This window comes from Sinohyriopsis cumingii, chromosome 5 (genome assembly GCF_028554795.1).
Source record: "Sinohyriopsis cumingii isolate HCF-2022 chromosome 5, ASM2855479v2, whole genome shotgun sequence".
NCBI classification, from domain to species: Eukaryota; Metazoa; Mollusca; class Bivalvia; order Unionida; family Unionidae; genus Sinohyriopsis; species Sinohyriopsis cumingii.
In genome coordinates this window covers 122,539,361-122,560,960 of record NC_142965.1, presented here as the reverse complement: position 1 = coordinate 122,560,960, position 21,600 = coordinate 122,539,361, and the positions used below count along the sequence as shown (strand labels likewise).

Sequence of the window (21,600 nt, the reverse complement as noted above, 5' to 3'; positions counted from 1 at the left end):
CACTTTCTGACACTTATGCTCCATTTTAAATATTTGCGGTGAAAGCTGTCAAAACCTGGGATTTAGCTCATAACATACGATGGAAAGCAAAGTTTCTTTGGTTGTAGCCATCTTTACCCTCCATTCATCTCTAAAAAAAGGAATGTTCATACACCCACACTAGTATGAAGATTTAAGTGCCCATATTTATATTTTGGTAAATGCTGTGTGGATAAAATCGGATTAGAAAAAAACATTTTTTTAATATATGACGTTTACACTGAGCACAGAGTTTAACATTTGAATCCGTTGTTAATCATACTACCGTAAAACCTGCAGCAATTGATACATATTGAATTTCTGCATTTAACTAATTTGTACCAACATAATGACTCCCACATATGATCCCTTTGATGAGATGTCGAGGCTTACGTTTTCGTTAAAAAAGTTAACCTCGTGCAAAATACGAAACTATGGAGGGTATCCTGCAGAGTTGTTAACAGAATAGGAAAACAAGGATCAGCCGAATGAGGATTAGAAACCCAAAGTTTGCATATTAATAGTATGGAGTCATTTGAAAAGAATTAGATGACCACCTACATAAAGAAATTTTAGTAACATCTTGGCGAAAGATAATGTGTGGTTGTTTTTGGTAAGTTTTGAGTTGAGCAATTTGAAACAACTGAAAACAATCGCCATTTGCAAAATGGAAGCCCCCAGCCTTTTAATTATTTTAATTCCTAAAAATAATAATATTATCGTGGTAAAATGAAATATATTGGTCATTTGTTTTCTCCAAAACAAACCATTCCATTTACGCATAGACTTCCTTAAAAACATCATAGATCCGCAAATTGTGCTAGTGTGTGTGTGTGTGTGTGTGTGTGTGTGTGCGTGTGATTAGGATTTTTAACGTAGCTTTAAAAAAATTTCAGTCATATCGCTACGATGTCTGCAGAGTGGCAGTTTACAGTGATGTCCAGCACTGAGGCATCATGCCGCAGACATGTAGCATGATGTCCCACCCAGTCACATTATCCTGACACCAGGCCGACCAGTCCTAACACTAAACTCTTAATGCTGAGCGCCAAGCGTGGCAGCTGTTAGTAGCATTTTTGTAAGTCTTTGGTATAACTCGGCCGAGGGTCGAACCCACAACCTCCCGCTTCCGAGATGGACGCTCAAACCACTAGACCACTGTAGCGGTAAATTGTGCTATTGTGCAAAACAATCTTGAGAATATACTACATGGGTTTTATGTTGGTTGCGCTGCTAGCATATAAAGTTAATACTAGAGAAGAAAGCAATTATGCAGCACCAGTGTTTAAGCTTTGTAACGTCTGGGGCAAATGGTATTTGACATTACTGATCAGATATAAAGAACATAACTTCGTCGAAAAGAGAATCACGGTCCTTTATTCACATGTGCATGCCTACATATCTTTGAGATATGTCCATAATACTTTCAGTAAAGGCATTTGTGTTGAATTAAATCACCCATGAGGAGCTCATTAGCATTTTGGAGCCAGTATCAGCAGAAGTCGTACAGTCATTCACCGTATTAGCTGGGCTGGTATTGCCAGCAACGGACCTTTCTACGCAGTTTCAAGATTATTAGACTTGAGCTGGCCCGAAACTAAGACTTTAGGCGAGTAATCAGATAGTTATTTTACTGATCGATTTATGTGTTAAAGTCGATTACTGATGCAGTTTTAAGGAAGACATTTCATCGGCCATTAAAATGGGTCAGTTATGTTAGTTTAGTTCTACTTTGTTTTAATGGCAATATCATTTGTTTATACAAAATTCTACCACCACGTTTGATTTGCTTCTCGTACTGTCTGTCAAACACGGTGAAAAGAGAATGATGGACATTATAAGGAAATCGTATCAAAACGTAGCTGATAACTGACTATGCTCTCGAACGTTGTGAACAAGAGATTCCATTCAGTTCCGACTAGGCGTTTATATGATCCAAACCTCTTTTCCACTGTTCCTTTCTCGAACGAAGTGTTATATTCGCGGCACTATCTTACAGAAAAATCAGAGTGTCTGATGCACATATAAGTTCGAATGAAAGCATGCAACTATAGCAAGTATATGAATCCCTCGCTAGACGCTCAGCATTAAGAGGTTAGTGTCAGGACTGGTCGGCTTAGTGTCAGGATAATTTGACTGGGTGGGACATCATGCTACATGTCTGCAGCATGATGCCCCAGTGCTAGACATCACTATAAACTGCCACACTGTAGACATCGTAGCGATATGACAGAAAAATTGTTAAAGCTACGTTAAAAACCCTAATCACACACACACACACACACACACACACACACACACACACACAAACATATGAATCAGTTTCTGAAATATTGTGAACATAATATTCGTTTAATTCATTCCTTAGATGATTTTATCGCAGCGAAGCAATGATAAGACTCGCATTCCTTGTCCTTGTACCACTTGAAAAGACGATACCTGAGTTAAAAATTATAGTGGCTTTACAAGCTGGTACGGAATGTAACCAGAACGTGTGTTTTGCTGTTAGAAGTACAAGTGCTATATATCAGAATCTTTAAAAGATTTACAATGAGGTCGCAACAGCTTCTAAGTTCTACTCTTTAACTTCAAGAAATATAAGGTATGGTGTCAGTACTAGAGTGCTTTGTGCTTGTCGTACCAGTAACTACATGACATTTGATGAGTCATGTATAGACTCCTTAAGAAAAAAAATATTATTTGAAGACATACCCTCAACGTCTGAAAACTCTTTTCCAGCACACGAAGAGAGTGACATATCAGGCTGGTTATTTATTGGGTCAAGCAATAATGCAAAACTAAAATTGTCTTCCCCATCTAATTGCTACTGCAGGTGTCGCATACACAGCTGTGGGAAACATTCAGGATAGAGTATCCCAAAGCATCAGACGCATATAAGCAGCATAGTAAATGCGGTTTCTCGACAAGTAAAATGGTGCAGAGGAGGTCTCGGGTGTATAAAACCCAATATTCCACGCATTGCTCTACGCAAATATGTTGACGAATGTGAAGTCGCAAGTCTAGCAATCATTTGAAGTGAAATTAAAACAAACGATGCGTATCAATGTCAAGGAAGACTTTGAAAACCAGTATCAGAGTCGTCTCTAAATTGTAACCTGGTATATATCGTGAATATAATTCTAAGAGATTCATTGATTGTTGTGTGTATTTATGGTATCTACTTTATGAATCTGCGTATGCAGTAAAACACAAAAAGGCGGCGGCCATCTTGAAAACGCCAGCCAATTGCAGTCAGTGCAATTCACTCAACTATATGATAACATCATTAACGCAATACAATCGATCAGAATATTCTTAATAAATATGTATTCATACAGTATCTTGACTTGTTTAAAGTGGTCCCATACATCAAATTACTCGGTAAGTAGAGCTCTACCCATAGACCAAAATCCACGCTCTTAATCCAAAACCCAGACTTTCTTTACCATTCTGTTACTTAACTGGATGCGAACTTAATATGCCCATCATTTAATGAGTATAATGGCCTCATAACCAGAATTAAACACTACTGATTCGTCAGATATCATGATTTTATCCCAAAACCCACATATTTTTACCCATTACGCTAGACCATCTCAAGAGACTTGCAGGAATGCGTTCACACGGTAAATAGGTTTCATCCTTTAAGATGTTCAAATTGCCATCTTATCTTTTAAAAATTGTAAATTGTCACTTGAACTTGCTTTCGCACAGCATTATCACTAGAAGACAAACATGCTTGAATTCAATCGGTGCTATACTAGTACTTTTTTTAAATATTCCAGCTGCCTTACCATAAAATGGCAAGACAAGACCAACCAGCTGCCTTACCATAAAATGGCAAGACAAGACCAACCAGCTGCCTTACCATAAAATGGCAAGATAATACCAAACAGAGGAGATGTTCACCGTACCCCATGCATTCTTTAAAAGGTCTTCTTGTAACAAATGAGGAAATATTGTTCATTTATGGTTGGACACAATTCAGAAAATGATGTCTTTGTTGCCTAGCAAAGCCTATCACGGCGAATACCTTCGCTGAGGACAAAAGTTCGCAAATAAATGGAATCATTTAGAGGCTCAATATGTCTTAGATGCTTACATACGTTTATAGATAGGAGTAATGGTAAAAAAGAACAATGCAGAAAAATCGCTTTACTTATGGAGTGGCTTCAACTAGTTGATTGTACAACACCTGTGCTGCTTAGCATTGTTAATTTTTTTGATTGCTCTTTCTAATTTTGTAAAACATCTAAGCAAATACAAATAATGCTCACCCTGCCAGTTGACCGACATAATCCATATATTATCAAGTTTAAAATTCAATAGACAGTATTTAAGATAACAATTTTAAGCATACATGTGTAGTTTAGGTAAAATAATACACTACACACAGAGTGAAAAGCCATTGTCGAGCACATTGTTTCATAATCTCTCAGCTTAATTGGTTCAAACTAGAATTATCTTCAGTCATATTACCAGTTATCACAATGGAGTTTGGGTTGATAAATGACTGCTATAGGTATGTCGGCACAGTATGACAAAGAAGGTTTAAATATGTCAGTTTATGGCATCCTTGTGCAAAGCCATTCAAATATTGGGCCCCATCGATGGGGCTGCTGTCTCTGAGCATATAAACTACAAAATTATTACTTCTTACTTTGTATATAAATCAGCATGTAAGTGCAAACCAAAGGAATTTGATAAATCCCAGCAATGTGTATCTGAGTATACCAAGCAAAACATAAAGAACAGTATGTTGTTTCTGCAGAGGAGCTGTCGTGGAACTATGTAATAAATGTGAATATGGCATTGATTATATTACAAAGTAAATATACATTTTTACCTAATAAACCAAATTTTAGTAGACTGACAAATCGACAATTATGTTGATCCTTTTTATGGTAAGGAATGGTATTATCGCGTTATTTGGGTTATAATGTGCGATAGTTTTCAACAAAATCTATTTTTTAGGTTCAAATTACACTCAATATGGACAGACAAGCTTTCAATTAATATGATGATTTTATGGATTTTGGTTGGGTGAGTGGGTGGGCTACCGATATTTTGCGTTCCCATAGAGATTTAAGATCCAGCACTGAAAGCCAGGCTGGTCTATTTAACGACTTTAATCACACAACCTTAATATGTACAAAAGCGATACTAATCGCCCCACCCCATCCCCCGCCAAAAGAAAACAACAGGCAAACTGCAATATGTTATTTATTTATTTGTTTTATCCTGCTACTTCTTAGTATGTCGTTTATCTATAAAAAATATGTATCCTTACAAAGTTTTTTTTTGCAAAAGCATGACTTTCTTTGCCACGAATAAGTAGCAAGCTAAACTGAAAATATTCCATAAACATGAAATTTTGCACATATATTTTCCTCATATATTTGTGATGGTATGCAACATGCATTTCAGTTAAAAACAACATGAAGTATAACAAGGGTATGAAATGGAAATCGTATCGTGAAATTTTTTATATCCCTGTTACGAAGTTTGTATAACCATTGTGCTAAATTGAGAACAGTATTACAGGAACATTCGTGTGTATTTCAAAACGACTGAATGTTTTCATTTTTCTAGGTAAACAGTCTTGGGCGTTTGAGTGGAAGACGATCGTAAATGAATTATTTTTACAAATATCAAACCGAAATATTAGCTTCTATCTTCTCCTTAAGGATGATATTTTCCAATATGTGCATGCACGTTATTTATATTTTATGAAAGAAAACGTTTTATTTTATGACACAACATCCAGAATATGTGTTTGCTTGTTATGTATAGACAGCAAGGTTCAGGGTAACCCACCATTTATTTTATTTTGCATTTGGATCGAGGGCTCGAGTTGCAGCGTACTTACCAAGTTTTTTAAACACACACACACATACACACACACACATAAATACATACATACATACATATATATATATATATATATATATATATATATATATATATATATATATATATATATATATATATATATATATATATATATATTTTAAACGGAATGAAAATAGCGACCGAGTGATAAACCAGATAAAAAAATTATTAAGCAGGCCTTCTCCCTGTAAATAATACACTCAATATATACAAGAATATTGATTGCAGAATTCAGTTCTTGCAATTCAGAGTCGGCGATGGCTTACAAATAATAGGCTTCCTGTGCAGTAGTTTTTACACTGTGGTTAGTTCTCTCTCTCTCTCTCTCTCTCTCTCTCCTTTAAGACATGCAAGGATTACTCAGCTAGATTAATTATGAAGACGAGGAATGAAATTTTAAAAAAGTATGCAGTTTCATGCAATGAAATCTACATCTTACAGAAAAAATAATGCTATGCAACCGCATACAATTAATATCATATATGACTTTTAGTTTCGCTTCCACCACATCGCGTTACCTGTATCTCTTTTCCAGTAAATCGTGTGCAGGCTGTGGGGTGTAGAATAGGCGAATGAAGGCAGCCTACGTGGTGGCTCACTGTTTACAGCATTGAACCTGCGTCCGACAGAATGCGGTTTGGAATATTGCCAATCGATCAGCCTAGTTTGGATACCTTGGTGTGACCTAAATCAATGGACTTTACTTCAAAACATTGCCTCGGTAATACGTAACCTAATCGAACGTTACGAATTTCTGTAACAGTTGTTGGCCAACCTGATACTTTCTCCTACATAAGGCGACATAACGTAATGATTGTAAAGCAATGCGTGCTGCTGTACAATCTGCATATAAATTACATCGACACTGATAGACAGCCAACGTACGCAAAGAAAAAACGTCGACAAGCAACAACGACCAATAAATAACGAGAGAGTTATCTATCATATTCAGGTATCAATCACAACCGTCAAGTAATTACCATACATGCATTGGACATTCATGAATAGGAAAAAGACTTATAAAGAAGCGTTGGGTGAAGTTTAGTTAAGGACAATTTACTTTGTATGAACAATCGTAATGGTTGGAAGAGTATGTTAATAACAGTGTAGGGTGAGTTTGAATATGTAAGAGGGTTATACATTAGTTGCAGAAGGATCTCTAATACAAACACTCTGTGCTATGTTTTATTTTTAATTTTCCTTGTTCAACAAATGAAATATTAACAAAACAGAAGATAAAAACTAATCAACAAACAATTATCTTCTGAGGCGATTTAATTTCATACCGACGTTATTACTGAACACTCCGTAGATAAGTTTCTGGTGTTATTTTCTGGTATCATTTGTCTAATCAAATCGCTGAACGCTAAATATCAGCTAAGCTAGTGGAACAAAAGAAACAGACAATCCCTACTGCGAAACTGTCTACTTCGTGCATTTATATTGATCATTATACACGTTATCTGTCAGAATTGCTGTTTCTAATAAAGCGTACAAAGCCGTCACTTCTCTAACAGTTTAGTCACAAAGACTGCAGCCAATTTTACTCTACCTAAAACTTTTATCTGATGAGCATGTTTCTTAACTGCATATTGTTATACATAAAGAACGGGACACAATCATTATCAAGTTTACCTATACTAGTGGGCATTGCCAACAAGCCGGGTTAAATTTAACAATGCGGCTGTCTGTTTTCTATAAGGTCTACATGTGTCAACAAATGTATATAACGATTCCCTATGCCAGTTATCTGACCTTTCTGGCGTAAAATATGGACTTTTCACTGCCGTAGGATCTCACACTTTTGTTGGCACAGTTCTTTAGAAAACGTATTCATGTTACATACATTTGTATGCTTAATTAGATGTCAAAAATGGACTTATTCCAGCAAACAAGTAGTCGCATTGACGGAGATTTCGACCCACAGTTTAAGGATAGTATTCGTCATGTTAGATATAATTACTTACTCAAGCACGAACAACGGAACAGGACGATGCGACAAAGGTCCAGGGTACAGCGGAAACACGGAAGATGTTGTTGTAGTAGGGTTTAACGCCATTTTTCAGTACACGATATACATAGCGGCCAGTATTAATGGCGGAGAAAGAACCCGGGAAATCCGCGGAAAAAACCACCGATCCTCGAGAGTTTTTTGGTAAGTTTTCTCACATATCCATACTGACCGATTCCAAGACTCGAACCCACGCAGACAGAGGTGAGATGGCAGTGATCCGTAACGGAGTGCGCTTTAGACCACTCGGCCACTTGGGGCCCCGAAACACGGAAGAAATACATTGAGAAAGAATGAAAGGAGGATGAAAGAAACGTACATACAAGAAATAAAAGAAACGGCTGAACATGGACATATACTCACAAAGATATGACGACGGAAAAGACACGCACGCAGTATGTTGTTTTGAATCACTGAGGTCCTTTTCGATGTAAGGGTGTTTGTTTAATAATTGTCATTGTGATAACTGAAGTTAATTTGGGTCATTTTTTAAATCTGGGTACGAATGTTTAGGGATATTTTATTCATACTAGTGCAAGGAAGTAGATAAGTAACAAAAGATGTAGATCAGTAACTTAGCTACTTGCAGCTGTTCCAATGTTTCAAAGTGTATGATGAAATTTATATGCAGTCTTACTTATTTCTTAAACATTTCTAGACCGTGTGTTACAATTCTTTTTTCTTCATTCTTTTCGAATTCGCAGATTGTGATATTTTAATGGACGCAATTAATTTAAAGGATTATGCGTTTGTATTAAAAAATATACCAAAATTCATCGTTTTTTTCCTCGTCAGTGTCAGCCCTCCATCTATCTGTCTCTCTGAGAATGTCCAAATGTATTCATTCGTTTAATCAGTTATTAAAGGGATGATGTTAAGATTAGGGTTGTTTTATTTCGTTATTGAAATGTGTTTATGATAGATCTTATGGGTGAATTACTGCTTCAGTGTTCGTCTTTATTTTCTCATCCTTCCCTTATGAATCGGGTGTCGACGACCTTGCCGATGTAAAAGTACACATGGACTGTGTCAGACAAAAGGTGAAGAGGTGTAGCTTATTTGCATTCTAAAGTCCAAAACCTGGAAGTTGGAATACGGAGTTTAGACTCCACGTCCTACTTTATCGTGAATTAAGTTATTTGAAGCGGTGATACAAGTTGACCTGAAATATCACATAACCCGATGACCTATTTGAAATAAAGAACTGTAACTTCATGCATAAACAGATTGGATAGATAACAAGTGATTAAAGCGCTCGCAAAATGCTATACTGTACATGGGTCAACACATGTATAATGGCACATATGGGATCTGCACAGATGTAATTTTTTTTTAATGTAAACACAGCATAGACTGGCCCAGAAACTTGGCGTTCAACTGGACATGTGCTAAACTTTACTTCGCAGGAATTCTAAGTTATCAAGATTTCTGATTGACTAAATTCTCAACAGTGTACAGCCAACTTGTAATACAATTAGTTGAGATTTTATCTTTACATTTTGTATGCAGCCGTCCACCCTTGTTGACAAATTCTTGGACTCACCACGTTAATAAACATTGTCATTAGATGGGTGTAGGGCGCAATCAGATTAGAATCAGATCTCCGCTGTCCTACGTTAAGATCTGACAGCGACCATTTCGGGGTCACGTTCTGGTGACCTTTGAATTAGCGAATGGAAATCATGCATTCAGAAATTTTAAAATGAGTCAGTTTATTCGGCACACATTGATGCTCTACAGTCATTATGCTTCGTGTCCCAAACGCTAAGATATAAGACTTCATCTGATTGGCTGATAAAATTAGTATTTTTTTTGCTTATAACATGGGTCATTAGAAGATGACCCTTAAGCGGTATCTGTCAGATCTTCACGTAGGACAGTGGAGGTCTGCTTTTAATCAGATTGGTGTAGGGCGTAGCTTTTCCTCTTGAATGATTCTTTTGCTTCTGTTTTATATCACGTGACGCAGCGCACGCATTTGAAAATTTAGTTTACAATAGTAAACAGGGAAGAAACTCTCTCCTTTCCTAATTAGTACACGGTGTCCACCTTTTTAGAACTGAATTTGTTATTTTCGTGTATTTTTGAAATATTTGTTTTCTTGAAATAAGACTCTTCCACCCTATAGTTATCTATTTCTCAGACTCTTGAACGAAAGGTTTACTATAATTGGATAATGCTGTACCATGCAAACTTTATAGGTTTTTCTGGACTCCGACACATTTATATATGGACCTGTCCAATTGCCGGATAATACAGCCAGGTCTTAATAGTTCGAGCTAATTATTGATACAAATTAACACATGATTATTGGTACATTGTATCAACACACTGTTACATTTTCATGCTTGTTGACATAACATTTTCATTGTTTTAATTTGTATGAATCACACTGTACACGGTATCAACATTACAGATTTAATTTTTTCGTATGCAAGTGAGGTATATATATATATATATATATATATATATATATATATATATATATATATATAAGGAAGTTGTCAATTTCTCGCCGTATAAACAATGACATAATTAACATTAACATGACGTCAAACTGTTTATTTACAAAAATATTGTAAATGAATGACGAAATCACCTGAAGAGCATTCATAAAGATGATGTGAAAGCGTTAGAACAAATAAAACATGGATATTTTTCTGATCTTATCTTCTATTACATGTACTAATATATATAAAGAATGCAAGTCATGGCGAATAACAAACCTTTCAAGTGCACGTGGTCCGGCAATGGATCACGTGTGTCAGGGATTGATTAAGATGAAATGCAATAAACTGACAAGGTACAGTGCCAAACTAGTATCTAATTAGCCTGAGCGCTTTCGACTCTTTAATGAGTCTTTTTCAGATGCGTAGGGCGTAGCTTTTCCTCTTGAATGATTTCCTTTTGCTTTGAAAAAGACTTATTAAAGAGTCGAAAGTGCTCAGGCTAATTAGATACTAGTTTCGCACTGTACCTTGTCAGTTTATTGCACACATACAGACACACACACACTTTACGTGTTTAACTGAATAATTTCTAAGAAGTTTATTTATTAGTTTCTTAAGTTTATTTTCTATGCTAATTTTTTACAAAGCTATTAAAACCGATACGGCCAATCACATGAAAGTATCTGTGAGCAATCCGTTTCACGACAACATCACCATCCCTATGAAACCACAAACGCTGTGAAGCGTCCCAAAACCATATACTGTAAACTTAAAATAAGTGCTTTATATGCCCAACATTACATCCTTAATGTTAGTGATTTCGCTTAACTACCGTTGTTAAACTTGATATGTGATGTGTAATATGCCCAACATTACAGCCTTAATGTGGGAGATTTCGGTTTACTAACGTTGTTAAACTTGATATGTGACGTGTGATATGCCCAACAGTACAGTCTTAGAACCAGAAACCTCGCGTATCCGAGGCGGACGCTCTAAACACTAGACCACTGGTTCTGTCGGCTCTCTCAACTGGCCCATGATACTATATGTTGAAGTCATATAGCTTTGTTGAAACTGATATCATGAATTATTCTTTATTTTTCCCCAAGGACACCCTTCCAATATTTTAGAAAGAATGACTCTTGTTGATGACACATAATAATGTCAAATGTTGGTTTTGAAGCCAACTGTTTCATATGAGTCATATTGTTGCTTTTTGGGAGATACTTATTGTAAATTGGGCTGACGTGTACTTTTATGTTTCGGACAATATAATTTTTTTAAAAAATTTGTCGGTCCCTGGATATATCACCCTGATCATAGACAAGTCAAATACAATTTATTCATAAAAACAAAACTTTTCATAACCTACATAATGCAAACCAGCGAATATTAATTTTTACCTCTATTTGTGTCGGGGATGCAGCAGTTTTATTTTCAACCGCCATCAATTGTTAATATTTTTTTTTACTGAAAATGAGTGATTTGCGTTGATTTTTTTGTGTGAATGTGTATCATTTGCATTTTTAGCTATTTTTTTAATCTCTAATTTGTCTTTTCCCAGGCCATAACATACCAGAGAGCTATCTTACCATTCTCCATTGGAACAGAGAGTCGAGTTTGTCTTTCGTCGGAAGTGACGTCGAATATCGCAACGGATCTCTCGTCATTGGCCGTTCCACCTATTACAACGTGTACAGCCTGATTATGTTTAACCAAAGCCTTCAGAGAGATGACGAAGATGAATTCAAAACTTTTGTACATCTGATTTACAAACATACCGATCATACAGATCATAAATACGACCTGAGACTGCTGGAAAGCTCTAAATCTCTTTGCCAGCCGAAGAACACATATTGTACCGGTTCATCATATATTAGTTCCGTCTTCTTCTTGAGAAAAAAAGACGAGATTACCGTAAGAGTAAACAATCCGAAACGTGTGTTACCCTCACCGTACGGCAACTTCTTCGGAATTTATCCGGTCTCTTGAATTAATTATCTACATGTAATGGTCTTTCTTGTAGTCAGTTCATATTTGAATCTTTTCTCTAATCTACAGTATATGATTTTCTGTCATTTATGGTCAGCGGGTTTAACCCTGGAATGTGATGCTATAACCCTACCCGTTTTGAGTCTTCTGCACGATTCTCTTCTTTCCTCCCAGGATGTCTAATGTGTGGTTTTCGTTACTATCTTTGCTTACCCATTTCTCCCTTAAGGTCTCCTACAGTTTACATTATACTTGTGTACAGTGTACTTTCTCGTGGTTTTAAGTCTGCACTGGATTGTCTTACAACTCTTCTCAGGTGAATGACCAAAAACATTGCGTGGAAAGAATTTCTTTATGGACCTAACAGTCCATGTTGTCCTTAGTAGTTCAAGAAAATAATTCCTGCTAACGCAAGTTGTTTAAGAAGATAGTTATGTTTCATTTGTCGAAAAAGCCGTGTTCCTGGTATTTGTTTAAGTGACATGTTTCATAAATAAGGACTCTCTTTCGCGTAGATTTGTTGGCAGCAGACTAGCAGCTGCATCGACTCTCTGGTTGTTTTGTTTTGTTGCTGTGATCTTATGCTGCTTGCTTACCTGACAAAAGTGTTGACAATACTGACTAATAATTATACGTTGGAGTATAAAGTCCTTTTCAAAATGATCCAATTCTTGAGTTACCACTGTTTCCTAAACAGCCTCTTTGGCGGGTGAATCCTACCAGTAGACATATCAGTATCCGGCCCAAGATCTGCAAAAGAGACTGCATAGTCTCTGGATGCCTATGTTTCGCATGAATAGGAAAGTCTGCTCTTGTGGTGAATGTGGCCTAACATAGGTCACAGGGATATCTTCCGTGTGCATTCTATTTTATGGAGATAACGTTTATTTCCTCCACACTGCAAATAATCATGATCTTTCAAAGAACATACAAAGGACACAAAATAAAGGCAAAAGAAGCAGTTTTGTACAAGGAAGTATAAAAGAGGTAGACTTTTAACTTCATGAGAATTTACCGCTTCGATTGATATGGCATAGTCAGAGAACCCAAGAGAAAATTTAAGATTTAATACTTTCTCAAAATTCGTTCTTCAGGAGCATCGTCTCCAAATTTATTAGGGCTACCGTCCTCGAGTTAAGCTTTTTACAAGTCCTCTGTCTGCGAAACGTATTACTATTTTCTCATACATGTCTTCTATGTTCGACATACTTCGGTCTATCCACGTGAATGACGTATTTACGCCCATTATCATACATTCTAACATAGTTCGAATTGGAAAGCTTTTTTTCTGAACAAAGCAGAGACCACACCAAAAACTCAGTAGTACTTGCGATTTCAAACATTTCCGTGAAAGCTTGAAATGGTAGCATTCCTTCTGGAGATGGTGCTGTGGGGCTTCCGAAAGACGCTGAAAAATAACATGTAGGAGAATTGTAACCGTAACATGGCAAAAGTGTACTGGGTGTGAATCTTGTGGTATCATGGACAGACTACCTGTAGTCTATCACTGCATGGGAAGGTGAAGATCATAATGCAAATGGTGGTCATTTACAAACGTCCTGAGGATGGTTTTGAGAGTGCGACTGAGCCATTTGACAGCGCCATCGTCATCCGCATGAAAAGGCGAATTGCGAGTCTTTTGTGCAGTCAGGAGTTTGTATATCTTTTGAAAAACGGTTTCTTTAAATTGTCTGACCTGGACAGAATGCGAAGCTTTAGCCACGCCAAACCGCGTGATGTGGTTCTTCTACACTTGAACCCTGTCAACTGTGATCATCTCGTGATTGGGAATAGCTATAGTTTACATTCATTCTATAAAATAATCTCCCATAACGACAATATATAGGTTGTAAATTTGTGTCTATGGATGTAGGCCTTGAATATTAACAGATATTCTTTTCCTGTGTGGGACAGTACTTATGACAGCACTCTTTTCATCTGAGGGTTTCCGTTTAGTACATACGTCATGGGACGGTACCCATTGATTCAAAGAGCCTTGCAACTCTGATCAGTAATAACCAGTCCTGGTGCTTGATAAGGTTTTCATCTCACCTAAATGTCCAGTTGTGCGTCATTATGACAGGATGTAGCCGTGCGCCTCTCAATACCCTGAAAGAAAACAGCATGAAAACATGAAAAGCAGTTCTTGAAGAGTTTGCCTCACACCACTCATAGACCAACAAATTTTGGATGACACCTCGGTTAGTCCACTCTGGTCTGACTGAATGGACAAAGCCTATAATCTCTTTGCATCATATCTGTTCATGCTCAATGTGATGCCCTTTCACCAAGGATATTTCGCGGTCTTTGTATGACGATGCTTCCTGTTTTGCCACGTCATCTGGTAATCGAGTGGGATCATCCAATGCTTAAGCTGAACATACATTTTCGTTCTCGAAATGTCTACATTTTGCTTTATGCCATACTGTTTGTACAGTACACGACTCACAGCGTCGGAATTGGGTTGGTAACCAAACTTGTGCTGATATTCAAAGTTGTATTAAAATCATATGTCAATCTACATGGCCAGATGATAGTCGGGTTCGTTTCCTTGTACGAGTCCTCCTAAGGCCATGCTATTTCTTCTAGCCAGGAAGTATCTTCCGAGTAATTATTGGCGATAGTGTTTAATAAAGTTCACCAAAGGAGCTCTTTTCTGGTCATACAATACCGCCACTCAGCTTTGATCAGAATCCTGGCTCCGTATGCAGTCACTTGTTCTTCTTCGCATATTACATCCGACAGAATGGCACATAGGCTGCGTACAGTCTGACTCATTCGTGTCGATGGTTAATTGAAATTTAAAAACATGAAGGCCAAGTATTGTTGCAATTAAGAGAGCATCTTTAGTCTTTCAAACACTTTCTGCATTCGTTGATCCAAAAACTATTGAATTCTCTCTGTAAGGGATTTGCTAACACTGAAGACATGCATAGTGAGCCGACGGCGTTGGTCTCAGAGCCCTAGGAAACTTCTGACCTTAGGCGTTTAGTCAAGCAAACAAATTCTCACCATGCTTTAATACCATCCGTTTTTTCTAGGGCCATGCGTATCTACTTTAATCCGTCAATATCATGGGCATGTCAAGTGTAGGGAACTAGGATGATCTCGCTAACTGACCACACAAATCGGCTATTTGTGGCTGTGGATAGATGTCGTTTCACAGGAACTTCAGTTTCATCACTGTAGTCCGTCTATTCTTTATGTGCATGAGTATTTTTTTTACAGAATCATTATTAACAGAGGGAACATGTTTATTTGGGACTAGGTCTAGGTTATTGGGATTCCCCTATACATTTACCTGTCCTACCTGACATATTACACAGTCTATATATTAATGTTAGTAATAGATTTCTAATTATAACTAAGATATTTTTTGTAACCATTAAGAGCTTTCTAGAAGGTTATTTTCAATTACGTAATATTTTTTTATAGAACATGCTAATTGTGACTCGAAGTCAAGTAGCGAACTATATAATCTTGTACTGGAAACATTATTTAGTCGTGAAGCAAGATCTTAACATAATCAATTGTATTATTGCTGTATCCATAAATACCTTTGGAATGAAATTTTACTGATTCAAATTATTCAAATCAAGTGATTCTTCTCTGGAAATACAAAGTGCTCTTCAAAGATTAGCTTTAATTCAAACAGAGACTTGAATTACTGTGAAATTTAAAATAAGGATATATTCTTGAATTGTATTGTTTTGATCCAACATAAGACTGTTGGCACATCACCAAGACACGGACCATAACAGGCACATCAGCACTTTAGATTTAATCGGGATCTCCACTAAAGTTTATTCAAAACTGAATTCATTAGAATATGTCTGAAATTCTAGAATTAATTTGGATTTAATTCGCAAGATCATCGATTTCCTTCATTTTACATTTACAATTTGTATTGTAGTGAAATAAATAATTTGTTGAATTTTACAAGGCTGTGAGTGCGATACTTTGTCCGGTGGGTCCGCCCATAGGCATGGAGAGTTATAAGCCAAACCTTGATAGTTGCATTATAGGAGTCCAATAAATGAAAATATCAAAAATAAGTTTGAGTTTCATATGTACATTAAAATGATCAAGTAAAATGTATTTACAATAGTTAGTGGTCACGTAACACGGATTGAATGCCACAAACACAATCCCAGTATTTGGAGTTAACAAAATCAGGTCGCTTCAGGTTTACTTCTGGCAGATTACGCGATCTATGCCATACAAAGAACAAACATCAGCCGTGCCAGCTCAGGTATTTGTACCGTCAGCTGGAGCTCAAGAGCCGTATTTGACCGATAACTTGGGTATAATACACTGACCACTCCGAATTACCCAGCTTATATTAACCTTGATCTATTAAGCGCTATGGCAACTCTTAGCCTGCTATTTACCGGCCACTGCGCGTTGCCAAACTGAACAGCCTAACTGAAATCCTTCAGCGTACTGTGACAACATTCCTTCTAAACTTACTGAGTTTGAATTAAAGTTTTATTGCGGACATTCTGTCATGTACGACTAATTGTAGATGAGTTTGAAAATGATATATGTTGTGTCATTCGACCATGCACCACTAATTGATTCTAATGCGAGGGAACGGTCTTTTTATATACTTTCGATTTGCTTCGTGATTGGGTGGTGTACTAACAATAATCTTACATGGGTAAATGACCACCATAGACAGAGAGCCTATACAGACCGATAATGTCATAGGTTACCAACCTGACCTGGCGTTTATGTTACTGCTCCTAGCAAAACGGAAGCATAGTGAAATCATTTAAAAAATATGCATTGAATTGCATTGAAAGTGTTTACTAGACAAAATCTTTATAGTATATATGTATACTATAGATTATAATGCAGTTTATATCCGGTGTACACGACATAAGCATAATTTGTATATAGATATTCAATTATTCAGAGACAGATAATTAACTTTTAGACATTGTGTACAGATCGTCCCTAAATAAGCGTGTATTACATATCTATCCAAGTACGTGTGTACATGTATTCCATGTATTAATCTTTATAACATAGTAGGTATAGTTTTTCTATAGTATGTGCAGTTTTATATTTTTGATATTACCACGTGTTAAAATAAGCCCATGAAATCATTGTGCAGTATCATCTTTAATGATTGGCTGGGATCGTGGGAAAACATTTTTAACCACGCCTTCTGGAATGGTTTGTTTTCAATGAACATTTCTGAACTCGACTCGCGAAAGAAAATTGAGAAAAAATTATTTCGGCTGTCTGGATATGGATATGTTACCCCCACAGGGGTTTCTTATGTCATGTATAACAATATCATAATGAGAAAGATGGCGTAAAACTATAAAACAAGAACAACAATAAGAAGTAAAACTAAGGGTATTGCTTATTTGATGGCCGAGTGGGTGAGGGTTGGTATATCTGTAACAGAAATATAGAATCCACCGTATATACAAGCGTGGTTTAAATGTTATCTTACAGAAGTAAATAAACACCTCTGTTCACAGAAGAATTTGGACATAAATAGGTCTCTTAAAAGTTGGACATTATTCAACTCGTTTCATAAATTCAATATTATATCATTACCCATTTGAGATCCTCTATTTATCACATAGTCGGTACATATGTCTATAGTGTATATAGTTTAATATTTGTTATATTATACATGTGAACATATTACTTTGTATGACTCTGATTGGTTCAAATAAGCCCATGAAATTATTGTGCTGTATTCTCTTAACTGATTGGCTGCGATCGTGGGGAAAACTTTTTGTAATCCCGCCTTCTGGAATTGTTTGTTTTCATTGAACATTTTTGGCCGCCATTTGTTTATTCGGAAAAGGGAATTGGTCTCCTCTGTTTCAATATTGCAAATTTACCCCCACAGGGGTTTGTTATGTCATGTATAACATATCATAACATGAAAATGGCAAAAACCCTAAGACAAGAACAATAACAAGTAAAACTACCGGCAGAGGCGGCGTTAGGAGTACGGGGGGGGGGGGGGAGCGAGGGCAGAGTATCGATAATCCGGGTACCTGGACAGGAATGACCATAGACTAGAGATAGACGGGACATCACCCGCCTAGCACAACGGCTCCCACTCAACCCTGCGAAAATTTGAAAAACTGACATCCAAGTTATCGGACAGCCTTTGTCCGCTAGTGGCGTTGAGAAAATGGCTGGATCTGTCTGCATCTGTGCTGCCACCTGTTAACTGCGTCACGAAGCTGACTAAGTTGACTTCGCAACTTTGCGTGCATTACGTGCGGCCTGTTGCAGCGTTTCCAATTTCCGGAGAATATAGTCTGACAAACTCATAAGGACGACCTTAGGCCTGAAGCGTCGGGACCGCTCAAGAGCGGGGCCTGGGGTGGTCGCCCCAATTGCCACCCCCATACGCCGTTCATGACTACCGGTATTGATAAGATGATACCGAAGGCGAGGGTGGGTATGGACGAACGTTATATATTTAGCATGGAATCCATGCTATATACAAACTTGTTTTAAATGGGAACTTGCTGAAGTAATTAAACTCACCTTTGTTCACAGAAGAATGTAGACATGAACCGGTCTCCCCAACTGACGGAACTTTATCCATCCACAAGCATATTTACGCGGCAAATTCTACTCAAAAAAAGATTTGTTTACTTCTTCTGTACAATCTAATGTTCGAAATCAAATACTGCAAATATCCGGACACAAATACATTAAAGTAAATATGGATATTTCTGCATCCAGTAATCTTCTTTTCACAAAAAATATCGCAACGATGTAATGTTTAGTTGTGAGCGCCGTATCAGACAATGTGACATCACACGCATTGGACACTTTCTGTTGGCAAATGTTTTGTCTTTTGTAAAATGTTTTGTTTATTTGGATGGACGCTTATTCTTTGATTAATAGTTATCAAAAATGTATAATACACTTTTACTATTTCAACTTTGTTTGGGACTATTTTTTATGCACAACAAATCAAAGGTACAGAGTGTGTCAGAATAACGAAAGTATTCGTTCTTCTTTCTATCTCAATAATTTCTACTGAATGAAAACTGTGATAAAAAGAATCTCAAATGGGTAATGATTTAATATTAAATTTATGAAACTCTTTAAATAATGTGATAAAAAGAATCTCAAATGGGTAATGATTTAATATTAAATTTATGATTTAAGGCTCGCAAAAGCTGGACATTATTCAACTCGCTTCATAAATTCAATATTAAATCGTTACCCATTTGAGATCCTCTATTTCTCTTTTTTTTAAAATTCTATTCTTCATCCAATTCCTCCGAAGGAATTATTCTTCGTTAATGCTGCACACTGTTGTAAAAGGCACGATTTAACGAAATGTCTAACTATATTTAGCTACTAAAAGTTGGTTCTTCGTCTGTGACATTGGTTATAATAAGCTGCCTTGTGAAGATGCTCGATAAAATTAGTATGTCCAGCGTTACGTGTGTCGGTGTTTATAGTACTATATGCTATACGCTGCAATTTTTTTCTCACATGTTACTTACATTATTTATTATATGAACATTAAAATATTTTTGTTGTGACGTTATCAGAATAAAAAACATTAGTATATTTTTGTTGTGACATTTTTGTTGTTGAGTTTAATTATAGTAGCGTTCGCACAATTGTGCATGTGCCACTTTTTTCTGACTGCACCGTAGCCTGCTAGTTGTTCCTGGGGAAGGGGATGGTGCCATCTCCCCCAGGCTTTTATAGATTTAAGGAACCCTGATAGTTTGGCCTGAATCTGTGGGTCCATAAAGGTCCCTACAGTTGAATGGTTGGCTGTCATTAGTGGGAAGGAGAGCTCGGGAACGGTCCTGCTTGCTTTACATCGCTGGTTTCTTGTTGCATTTGCCTTTTTTTTTTTTTTTTTTTTTCGAGATTTTTTTTTTTTTCGAGATTTTTTTTTCTTTTTTTCAAAATGTTCTAAAAGGAGGGTGGATGTTCTATGCTGTTTATAGAGGTTCTTAGTAGATATCATGTATGAAGAGAGATTTTCAAGGTTATTATGGTATTACTAGTCGAGGTGTTTAGGGTGTGTTTCCTACGTTATGTTATTTATAAGTTTTTAGATATTACCTCTTTAAGTTATTTATTAATTGATGTTTTTAGAGATTGAATGTTATTTATACTTTATTTAGCAAGAGACCGGAGTCCTAGCCGATTACACGGTTCGTTAAGGACATCTAGGACAGGAATCCTAGCTGATTACTCGGTTCGTTAAGGACATCTAGGACATCCGATTTTGCGGTTTCCTTAGTTTTTTATAGGTGCTTCGTAAGTGAATTATTTATTAATACTTTTATAAAATTGAATGATATGTTATGGTTTTTTATGTGGTGGCTTCTACATTTATTTAGCTAGTTACTGGGTCTTTTGGTTTTGTGGGGATAGTAATTATATTTTGTTCCTAAGTCCTGCTGAGTCTATGAATTGATTTATATTTTTATATGCTGATTGTTTATTTTTATTAGAGTCCATAAGTAACTCTGGGTATGTGTGTGTTAATCCAATCTCTTTTTGGTTTTTGATAAATATTTTCCGAGCGGGTTGATATTTTGGGCATATATTGAATACGTGGTGTAGATCTTCGGTGGTGTGGCAGTTAAAGCAGTTAATGGTTGCTGGTTTGGGTCCTATAAACCTTCCAAAACTGCTTGCTAGTTTAGTTTTTCCAGTTATTATCCTGTTTATGGTTTTCTGTTCTAAATAGGTACCCATAGGTAGCTGTATGTTCCTATCTACATGTTTTTGGGGTTTCATGGTGATTTTTCCCTTTTGTGGAGGAGTTCCAAAAATCTTGCCATGTTTGGTCTATGTTTGTGCGAAGCTTATTGCTTCTGTAGAGCTATAGTTAAGCTTGATAGAGTTTTGATCTCCTAGTTTTGGTTTTTGCAACTTTGTCTGCTGTTTCGTTGCCAGAGATTCCAATGTGCGACTGTATCCACATGAGCTCGACTAATTGATGTGCTGTGGTGATATCGTCGATTAACTGGCATGCTCTGTCGAGTTGTTGTGACATTATCAGAATGAAGAACATTAGCATATTTTTGTTGTGATATTATCAGAATAAATTTGTTTTGTTATTCTTTTGTTGTAATATTTGATCTATCATGTGATGCTTTTTTTTAATACAGACATATGTTATATTTTTTAACAGAATCCTTCTCATTATCTGCCTCCAAAATGACCTCAAAAGTCAAGTCTTAGTATTTGAATGTTCTCATAATAGTT

At 36.6% G+C, this 21,600-nt stretch overlaps 1 protein-coding gene across 5 annotated transcripts in view; it reads left to right on the top strand.

The window, feature by feature from the left end:
- LOC149800106 (uncharacterized) overlaps window positions 1-21,600 on the top strand; it is a 39,283-nt gene that overhangs the window by 4,938 nt on the left and 12,745 nt on the right. The window contains exon 5 of one of the 5 annotated variants that reach the window (XR_016421322.1): window positions 3,804-5,863. The exons of 2 other annotated variants lie outside the window; for them this stretch is intronic. Coding sequence is in view for 2 of the 3 variants with exons in the window: in XM_089959692.1 (XP_089815818.1) it covers window positions 11,936-12,363 (428 nt within the window). In the remaining variant the exon portion in view is untranslated. Of the gene's footprint in view, window positions 1-3,803; window positions 5,864-6,445; window positions 8,694-11,935; window positions 19,936-21,600 lie in introns of those variants that run through there. 2 more of the 5 variants (XM_089959692.1, XM_089959695.1) reach the window with 2 other exon arrangements.